Genomic DNA, 11,195 nt, shown 5'->3' with positions numbered 1-11,195 from the left:
TGTAGTATGTATTGTATAACTATTTCCATGTATGTAGGGTGTATGTGTATGTATGAGTGTGCCTGTGTGTAGGTATGTAGTATGTATTGTATAACTATTTCCATGAGTGTAACATATACATGTCTATGTATGTGCCTGTGTGCAGGGGTGTAGTGTGTATTGTATAACTATTACCATGTATGTGGTGTGTGTGTCTGTGTGTATGCTCCCATGTGTGTACACTTGCAGATAATCACAGCTCCTTGCAGACTCTCTACTTTGCAGAAGGACAAAACTGCATTTTCAGGAGAACTTTTGTACTAGAAGAACTTTTGTTAGGTTTATTTACAGTTTTACCAAGGAAATATATTTTATAGGAAGGACTTTCAAAACTCAGGTGTGTCTGATCTGTTGATATCCTAACATGGCTTTGTGATTACTGAGTTCATGCTTAAGAAATGCATATTTAAATTACACAATTTTAAGTGAGAAAAGCAAAGAAACCTTTATAATATTTTCAGTAAGTTTTAAATTTTGTGTTGGACTGGGTTCATAGCTGACCCTGGCCACACATGCAGCCCATGCCAGTTCGAGCTGCCTGTTTGAAATGAACTTTAGGTAACTGACGAGTGGAGTACGAAATTAAGCAGTCACTTTCCTGTCTAGTTTCTAGGCAGGCTGTTGAAGGTAGCGTCCCATGATTCATTTGTACACTCAGCACAGTCACAGTCACAGTATTATCCTGAGGTGCTCTTTACAGTGTGCCAAGTTTTATGTGGATTTTGCCAGTTTATTTTCTTTGGTTAGAGCGTAAGTAGACTAGTATAATTAAACAAACAAACAAACAAACAAAAACAAATATAAATTAAACCCTGAGATAAAAAGCAACCTTGTAGCAACAGGTAAGGTTATTAAACAACAACAACTACAATAACAACAACAAAACACACTAAGGAAAAAATCCTCTCTTTTAAAACACTTACAAATTCTTATTCTATGAAACGTGTATGTATGTTACAGTCCTGTATTCAATATTCTTTCTCATTTTTGACAAGTGTATGCATGTATCTAATGATCTTGGATTATCCCCCACTTCTGCGTATCTCTTTGGAAGAACATGCAGATGAATCAGGGTTGGTTAGAGGGGCATGGGCGAGAAGTATCAATATTTGTTTTTCTTCCCATAGAATTTTTTCATCTGTTTAGCCCATAGCTGACACATTTTTCTTCTTTTAAAACATGGTTACTTTTTCTTCTGACATTTAAGGCATTTAGGGGCACAGCTGTATCTCTCTGTCCCTATCTTCTTGCATAGAATCTTGGACTTAGGGCGTTGTAATCCAGTATGTTGTCCGGGTGTTGGTGCGCTTTGCCATACTCTTTTTCTTCTGACTATCGCTGTTGATTCCTTGGGTGTTCTCTAGAAGAGCAGCTCTTGGTTTTATGCTTAGGAAAGTCTATGGAGCCTAAGCCGCTTCTTCCCATCCCCTCTCCTCTGGGACTGGTCTTTATCTGATCTGAGTGACTGGCGCTTCCTCTTTCCGGTTGCTGCACCGTGCCATCATCATGGGTCTGTGGTCAGCGTGGATATACCTGCCTCCCGTCTCAGGGCTCTGAAGCCTTCACTCTGCAGTCAGGACAAAGAAGGATTGCATTCTGAAACGGGTTGAGCCAGTTCTTACACAGAGCGGAATTCATTATCCTCTGTTCTCCTCTGCTACAGGATTACCTCTGCCTGTCCCAAGCTGTGTGCACTAGTGTTAAACTGAAAACAGAACATGTGTCTCCCAAAGTACTGCACTCTTGGACTCCCTTCTTTCCAACCTCCTCAGGCAGTACTTTATGAAGCGTGCAGAAGCTATTGTTTGTTTTGTGCTCCAAAATACTTTGTTCATTCAACAGCTGTAATATTTAACAGATAGCATTGTTAAAGACTCTGCACCAGTTTCCCCGAATAGACAGACTTTGGTGAGGACCCTGACTTCCTTGTCTTGATTTGCTAAAAGCCAAGCACAACCCCTGGTACGTGGTAGGCAGTCATAACGATTGTCTTAGAGTTTCATTGCTGTGAAGAGATACCATGACCATGGCAACTCTTATAAAGGAAAATATTTAATTGGGGGTGGCCGACAGTTTCAGAGGTATACTCCATTATCATCATGGTGGGAAGCATGGCAGCATCCATGCAGACTGGAGAGTTGCTGGAGAGGGAGTTGAGAGTTCTACATCTCCATCCCCAGGCAACAACGAGGAGGAGATTGTCTTCCACATTGCTCGTAGCCTGAGCATATGAGACCTCAGAGCCTGTCCCCACAGTGACTTACTTCTTCCAACAAGGCCATGCCTACACCCAAAAGGCCACACATCCTAATAGTATCACTCCCTTCTTCACTTGGGATATTTAGTTTGTCAAGGGTTAAGAAAAGGTGCAAACATAATAGTGTATAAGAACAGACACATTTATATTTAACATGTGTATCTGCCTATTAGCAACAGTCTAGTTTGGGGTGTCATTTCTTGGCGCTTCTGTGAAGTTCCACAGGAGACCATTAAAAGTGACTGCAAATTTGAATCACTTAGGTGCCCAGATAAACCTGCATCTATTTTTGAGTATTCACAGAATTCACCCGCTGAAGCTATATGTTTATATACCGATTTACTGAGTCGAAGTATCACTCAGCATAGGCACTAAAATATGTCACACTGTGGATAACCTTGATATAAATAAGGATAGAGTGCTAGCTAGCACTTTCTGAGGTCAGGTTGGCGGTATACCAGCACTCCTTTGTGTGGCTCTGACACTGCTGTGATATGATCATCACTATAAGGCTACATGGATCACCATGAATTCACTGAAGGTCCCAAAGTCTGCAGGAGGAGAATTGGATGCTTTTTTTTCAGCTTAGATTCACTCAGCCTATTCCTAGGACTCCCCCATCCTTGCAGGTTTCAATTCTTGTCTTATATAGAGAAACTGTACGTGTTGAATAATTTCCCTTTAATTTCAGACGACACTGTGGCTTTTATTTTTCAGTGTTGAAAATGAGCCCGTGAGCACAAGTCAGAAAAAGGAGAGTGCGCTTTCATCAGAAGCAGTGAAGGTATGGTTTAAATTAATATTATTAATTAATTATAATAATTATATGGTGTAACCCCCCCAGAAAAGAGTTTAAGTTTCTGCATATTCTTCCTTTTACCTTTTTGTTTCTCCATATATTGAAGAGCACGTTCATTGTTATGATATCTAACCTTGCCCCGCCTTACATATTCCATGAGGTGGGACACAACCTTGAGAGGTTTGCATTGGCCACAACGCAAGCTTCATTTGAGGCGTTGAGATGGTTTTGCCTTAGTTTTGAAATATCTAAATGAGAGCATATGAGTTTCATAGTCTCTTCCAACAGATTTTAGGTTGCGGTTTATGGCATGGTATCGAAACCTAATGGTGCTTTGGGGAGGTACAAATTAATATGTCACTGATGGATGTCATTATCGTGTGAGGGATCTGTTCGGCTAGCTCATGTATAAGCCTGCTGAGCACTACAGGACAGGCAATTAGCCATGTCCAAGCGACCTACTGACCTGCACAGTTGCGGTGAGAGACTGAAATATAGACCTCTGCAGCTTTCCTAAGCGGGTTTCTAGGAAAATGGAATTCTGGGTCGTCCGACCAGTTGTGCCACCACAGTGGTGACATTCGGTATTCGTTGCTTGCTTTCCTTGTATGTGATTTGTGAAAGTCACATTTGTGAAAGTCAGCTGGTTTCGTTTGGGCATTCCAGGTTAAATTAATCTGGTTAGAAGACTAAAAAGTTCTCTGAATTTTCTATTACTGTTGTGGGTACTTGTTTTTTTTTTTTAACATGTTCAATTATATACAATTTGTGAATTATATCTAAGAAAATTAAGGCATGTATTCTTCCTGCTTTCTCAATGAGAGTGAAAATGTTTGCTTTATTGAGAGAACTAGGTCAGAATCATCTTTCTTTTCTTCCCTTGCTTGAGTTTGGTTACTGAATCATGCTCTGTGGATTAATTTTTATTTTGATTGATTGATTGATTGATTGATTTTTTCCCTACACAGGGCCTCACTGTGTAACACAGGCAGGACCTACCCCTGCTGTAGTCCCTTCTCAGGCTTCTGCGTGGTGGGATCGCAGTATGCATCACCATGCTGGCTCCACCCTCAGCCTTCCTGACTCCTTTCACTACTTCTCTTCTTCAGACAGCACTTGGCAGCCTGCTGAATGACCACGACACAGACTCTGCAGCTTGCTCTCTCCTTCAGCCTCTGAGAGAACCCACACAAGTGTCTCGCTTCTAATGCTACACATGAAACTTTGCCTCTGTGTTCCACAGCTACTCCTGAGATCTCAAACTCGGGGGATTCTTTGGCTACCAACTCTTGTCCATGCATCTCTCAACTCCACATTGCTTCTCCACTGTGCACCTTCAGCAAACCTTCCTGTTCTCTTGCTTCCCTGTTTTGGTCTCTGCTTATCGCCCTACTCAGCCGGCATCTGCCCGTTGCCTAAACTTTCAGCCTTTACTTTCCACGAGTCCAGTCCATCTTTTATCTCCAGAGATTTGTTTGGGAGTCACAGCTTTTGGGGTTCAATGAGTACATACGTCAGCAAATATGGTGGTAGGGCCTCCGTGCCAGCAACCTTCCCATCCTGCATGTCTTGGTCTATTCTCCCAACAGTTTTCCTTCCATCGCTAAGGTCTGTTTAAGTTTGAGTGTTCAGGATTTTATTCTGGGGTCTGGGCAGCTGCATAAATGCCACTTGTAGTCATAACATTGTCCATAACTATGAATATGGGGGCACCCACTTAGTTCATGATAAAAAGGACACAGGGCACTCTATGCTGGAAAATTTTTGGCATTTTAGTCCATGTATTTCCCTCTTCCTCTCATTCCCTCACTCCTTTCTTCTTTTCCTCCCTCCCTTCCTCTCTCCCTTCACCCCCTTGAAACCACTGGTATGGTTTCTTCAGCCCATTCACATGGGGTTAAAACAAGTATGTGTGTTCTAACATGGCTCCAGGGATACACCTGACTGGAGACAGCATGGGAATGAAGAAAAGATGGACAGAGGGACATCCAGAGAAGCTGGGAACAGGAGGACTGGGCTCTCAGATGCAGACTCTGTAGCGACCTGGAAAACAGTGTGCTTATCACATACAGTTGAATGGAGGAAGGTTATTATATAGAGCTGATCAAGGAGATGGGGTTCTTAGACATAGTCTGAACAGAAGGTCGGGGTTTATAATATATAACTAGATCAAAGAGGCAGGCTTTGCTCTCTCAGTAGGGAGCAGTCTCCCAATCAGAAGCAAGGGGCAGGTACATGGTGGCATGTGCATTTTCTGCACACACTGTCAACCTTCCTACTCAGGCCTCAGTGGAAGGCTTTGCCATTCCCTTGACTCTGAGGCTGTGGGGTCCTTCATACATCTGTGCCGGTGTCCACAACACAAGTTCACTCAGGCCTTCACACACCCAGGGCTTCTTTGCTCTCCACATGTATGGGTGAAGCCACCATCAGTCCCATAGCTTGAGAATACAAACTGTTGAAAAAGATTAGCCGTAGCACTTAGTATATTGCTATTTTGAGAAGTTCCAATTGGAGATTTTTCATTTGGCAAGTGACCTTGAATATGCTGCTTGTTTTGTTGCTGTTAATCAGCTCTCTGAAATATCCGCAGCACTGCAGTGTGGCATCTCTCTCCTCTTTGCATCTTATTAACCTGAATTTTATGCCTTCAATATTAAGGGAAAAATATGAAGGAGTTTCTCTCCGGAGTCTGAAACATAACAGACTTATGAGTAGTTGACATCGTCATATATATCTTATTTTGTATTTGACATTGAGATATCAAATCAAGACATCAGTGATGTTTCCTAAGATGCCGGAGATACAAAATTTTATTTTAGTTTTAAAAAGTTACAGCTACAATTTTCTATTACATTTGGATATCATTAAATTCCTAATTCCTAAAATTGTTGTATAAATCCTCCTGCCTCTCTAACATTGTTAGCTATTTCTAATACTTGCATGGATTTTTCTCTACTGAAATATGTATTCCTGTTAATTGGGTTTTGTTATTTTAGCTGGAAAAACTTACCAGTTATCTAGTCTACACCATACCAGTGTCCTGTGGTCTTACTATGTCACTACACTCTCCCCCCATTTTATTGAAGAGAGATAGAAGACATCGATTTCAGAAGCTGTCTGTGCCTTTCTCACTTTTAAAGATGACCTCATGAAGGTCTGCATCCCATGTCCTGTGCCAGGGCATTGGTGGCCCTATGTCTCTATGTCCTATCTTGTCTGCTTCTGGCCCTTTTCTCTGTTGGCTTCTTCCCATGTGCCTCAGCTCTCCCCACGTGTATACAAAAGTGACAGCAGTAGGCTCTCTGGATCTGACCACCTCTCCTCTCGGTCTCTCATTTCACTCGACTCAGACATTTCACATGGAGTGTGCTGTAAGCGCTTCCAGTTCTTCATGCTTTCTAGTCTGATTCCTGTGTTTCAGACTCGGGAAGCTTGGTGCTGTGTCCATGGCTCCTTAGTGAATGGAGGCCTTTCCGTGAAAGAAGTACACTTAAGGTCACTCATGACCCATTGCCGCTGACCCTTGGGAGCCTTTTGTTCCCCATTCTCGGTCTGCCCGGCCAACTGAAACACTTCATCTTCCAAGTCTTGTTTTCTTTTTCCGAAAGCTTTTTGGCTTGTCTTCGCTTTATGACACTGGGCTTTAGCTTCTGCCCCGGGCTGTTCCTTCTCCCTTTGGACAATGATTCTCCTTGGGCTAAATAAGGTTCTCTGTGACTCGTGACCCCTCTGGGGTCTCATATCAGATATGCTGCATATCATATATGCACATTACAATTCATAACAGCAAAATTACAGCCATGAAGTAGCAATGAGATAATTCTGTGGCTGGGGGATCACTACAACACGAGGAACTGTCTTAAAGGGTCACAGCGTTGGGAAGGTTGAGGACCACTGCTGAGAGCACCCACCCTCCTCACTGTCATTCATCCAACAAGACGTCTTGCCGACCTCGCCACGACCTTCTCACTATCAGGTCTCTGCCTGATTTTTCTTCCCTGAAAGCCTCAGACTTGATTATTAACATTCCTGGCCATTTTCTGTGCATGTCCTTTTGAAATCTCGGATTCTGTCTGCCTGAAAAATCCCAGTATATCCTGGAATGTACTATACTTTTTTTGTGCATGGTTTTATTTGGCGTGTGAGCTGGGAGGTGGAGAGAATTTTCTGATTTGGACTTGTTGGTAGAACAACAATATTAGAAATACAGGAGGATCTTCGCAGAATATAAGTGGCACTGTGTGTGTGTGTGTGTGTGTGTGTGTGTGTGTGTGTATAGGCATACATATGCTCGGTGCACGTGTGGTAGAGAATAACTTCTTTCAGGAGTTGCTTTTCTCTCTTCATCGGGTGGGCTCTCGAGATGGAACTTGGGTCTTCAGATTTGATGACCAGTGCCTTTGCCTGCTGAGCCATCTTGGTGAGCCTATACAGTGAATATATCAATTTAGGCAGATGTTCATATGTCTTGTGTATGTGGCCCTTCCTTCTTGGGTGAAATGGTTGTCAAATTTAAGTGTATTACATGTTTCCTTAGTGAGAGAGACTCACTCCCTAAACTGAGTTTGTAAAATGTTGCTGTCTTAATAAAATTTAACTATCTTTTATTTTCCCAGACACTCAGACAATAGCAATATCATATTAATTTAATATAAAAATAGCAAAACATTCTTTTTCAGGTGTGGGAACACTTCTTTTCCCCCTCAATTCTAACCATCCCTGCAGTTCCCTGTGTAAACAGATTACAACACTGTTGATGATGGGGTGAGCCCCCCCGGAGCCTCTCTGTCTTCCTTGTTCTCCGCCAACTGTAACACCTCCTTGGAGCAGTTCTAAAATGACATGTGTGAGGATGGAAAGAACATTGCCTCTGGAACCAAACATCTGGGCTCAAGTCCCACATCTCCCCTAATGTGGTTTTGTAACCCTGGAAAATGTTCTCAGCCATTCTGAGCCTTGGCTTCCTGATCTGTTCTAGGCTGGCCATTCCTTGTTTCACAGAGGCATTTTAGAGCTGGCTGAGATGCTGTCTCAAGCACTGTGCCATACTGGTCACAAGAGATACTTGGGAAAATGTTTGCTTTCTTGCCATCAGAAGTGTGGCTTAAACTTTGATATAAACTTTGGTGGAGTGTTTTGCGTGAAGTCAAAGTTCTCCCCTCCTCACTGGTTTGTGAAGAAAGAGTGCCAGGTGCCAGAGTAGAGAATGCACTTTTGTCCCCTTGCTCTCTTGATGAACATAGGGATTGCAGAAGCCAAAGCCTATTGGTCTGGCTGCACTGGTCTCGGGCCTTAGGATCTCTTGAGTTCCTGGATGCTGACTATGTTGTAAGGCATCTGGTTTGACTTGCAACAGGCCCAACCTGTTGTAGATCTAAGAGGTTGCTATGTTGTTATGAAGAATTTTGAGTCTCGGGCATTTGTACACTCTAGATATATGTGAGTACCTTTGTTCCATGAGTGTTGAACATTAATTCTAGAACATTAGACTCTTCTCAAACTGGAGAAATCTGTACGATAATAGGAAGGAATGGCTTTTCCCACATTCTCCTCTTCTTCATTTCTCTCATTTTATTGGCTATGCCAAAATACACCATTGTGCCATAGCCTAATGTGTATTCATGAACTTGGGTTCATATATACAACTCTCTGATATTGTTTTCATCCCTACTGGTATTAGGTATAAGCCATAATATGATCAGGGACTAGGAGATGGCTCAGTTGTGTAAGCATCTCCAGCCCTCACAACAAGAATCATGGTCAAGGATATAGTAGCTATAACCCCAGCACTATGGGAATCAGAGATGAACATCACTGGGGCTAGCTAGCTACCTGCCTGTCTTCACGGGCAGTGAGAAATCTTGTCTGAACTGGGAGTAAGGTGGAGAGAAATAGAGTCGGATATCTGATGTTGTCCTCTGGTTGTAGCATGCTCATGCAACATAGATACACATGAATATAGACAACATATAAATATATTCCCCGCCCCCAAGAAGAAATAGTGTGTTCAAAAGGAAGTTAAATTTTCTTTATGTCATCCTAGCATTTTCTTTTTAAAATTTTGTTATTGTTGGATTGGTTGATTGATTAAGATAAGATCTCACTCTACTCACACCACTGGCTGGCCTTGAACTCATAGAGACTCACCTGTCTCACATAGAGACTTTCTGCCCTTAATGCTTCTTTCTGTGTTTATATTCAGTATCTTTTATACTTAATGTTGAAATTTAATACTTACAAGGTTTGTATAATTTTTGTTTGAAATGGAAAACAACAGAGACAAAATGCAAGTAAGCTGAATACACCACACCATTACAAGGGATCAAGGACATGGGTTTTATATAACTTTAGCTCTACAGGAGGATTTTATATTTCAGAGAAAATGGAAGAATGAGGGTAGAGAATGGCCAAGTTCATTCAGAGGTGTTGCCTTTAAGATTCCAACGCAGCATCCAAAAGATGGAGAGAAGGTGCCGGGTGGACAGTCTGATGTGCAGGCCCCAGAGTTAGAATTGAGAGTACACATTCGGGGACCATCTGATTGATTAAATTCATGGAAAATGAGGTCTCCTTGGGAGTGCATGAAAGCACTATGCATCCAGGCTGGAATCGGAGGAAAATGTTCTGTAGGAGATGGCTACAGGAGGTGATCTGGAGTGGTATGGAGAGAACAGTCAGAGAGGAAGGAGAACCACAGAATGTCTGTACAGAAACCGAAAGTCAGAGTCTCCGTCTCTGTCTTCAGATGTGTATAATCTCAACACAGAGCGAAAAGAGTCCATTAAGTTAGCCAGCAAGACTGCGTCTTTAAGGAAGCGTGGCCAGAGCACAAGCGGAGAACAAGTCAGCTTGCAGGGACTTAGGCAGTGATTATGGTAGGGAAAGGAAGAGAGGATATTAGGAAGTAGTAATGCCTTCTTAAGGCAGTTGGTGCTGAGGAGAGAGAAGAGCCTGGATGTGTCTGGGCATAGACTTTTGAATGGTAGAGGTTTACTGACGGGCAAATGAGTAGCTGGCATCTCCAAGGAGATACCAAGGATGGTGAGCTGGTACCCCGTGGAGGAATGTGTGTGGGGAAGTGTAGACTTTTTTTTTTTCTCCTTGCATACAGAACCAGAGAAAGAAGTAGGACAGAAGCTGATGCTGTCTTTCAGGTAGAAGAGAGGCTAAGTTCAGACTATGAGGGAATGCATTTTAAATAGAAGGCAGGTCCTCTATTGAATGTGAATGGGTATTGAATGCTTGTTCTAAGTACTGGCAAAAGTGTTCAATAGACTTCCTGATGAAGTCTTGCCTAATTTGAAACCAAGATTCATTTGTCAGTGTGAAAAAAAACAAAACAAAACTGCATTTCTCATGGTCTGGGTGACTGGAGATCAGTAGAAAATAACCAAGGGTCAAGAAAGATTTTGCAGGTAGTGGCTATACCTGAAAGTTAGGTAAAAAGGATGCAAATCTGTGGAGATTGAAAAGAAAAATTGAAGTAAGGAGGCCGTGCCAAGGGTGGAGGATTGGATGAATGGGCACATCTCTGTCGGTGGAGGAAGAGTTGCAAAGATGCAGAGGTACCAGTGAACACTTGTGGTTGTCTGGGATTAGGAGTCAGAGTTTGGGTCATGGCAAGATAGAGCAGGCCAGGGAGGTGGAGCAGGAGTGTGGTCCCTGGAGGCGAGATTGGAGAGGAACTGGCTAGAGTGTGCTGAAGGGCTGTCCTTGTTATGGACAAAGCAGGCAGTCAGTAACTGTGTGGGCAGGAGGACCAAATAGGGTCTTGTCGGAAGAGTCACCCAGACCTTCTCTTTTCCACTCAAGTATCTTCATTTGGCCAACAGTCCCAGCATCCTCAAAACACTGCTGCTCAGGATGTTGGTACAGCCCTACCCCACACCCCATGCCTACCTGCTGCAGGCTGTTATAAAGGAAGAGAGTGCTCATTCAGCTTATTAAAAATTCTTGTAGTGTAGAACAACATTATGAACTAACCAGTACCCCAGAGCTCTTAACTCTAGCTGCATATGTATCAAAAGATGGCCTAGTCGGCCATCACTGGAAAGAGAGGCCCATTGGACTTGCAAACTTTATATGCCCCAGTACAGG

General features: G+C 42.7%; 1 protein-coding gene across 1 annotated transcript in view; it reads left to right on the top strand.

Moving 5' to 3' along the window:
* Crybg3 (crystallin beta-gamma domain containing 3) overlaps window positions 1-11,195 on the top strand; it is a 105,701-nt gene that overhangs the window by 19,819 nt on the left and 74,687 nt on the right. Inside the window, exon 2 of the mRNA XM_021184559.2 lies at window positions 3,014-3,080. Within this exon, the coding sequence (XP_021040218.1) occupies window positions 3,014-3,080 (67 nt within the window). The remainder of the gene's footprint in view (window positions 1-3,013; window positions 3,081-11,195) is intronic.

Source organism: Mus caroli, chromosome 16 (assembly GCF_900094665.2).
Source record: "Mus caroli chromosome 16, CAROLI_EIJ_v1.1, whole genome shotgun sequence".
In the NCBI taxonomy this organism is placed as follows: domain Eukaryota; kingdom Metazoa; phylum Chordata; class Mammalia; order Rodentia; family Muridae; genus Mus; species Mus caroli.
This window is presented reverse-complemented; position numbering and strand designations above follow the sequence as displayed.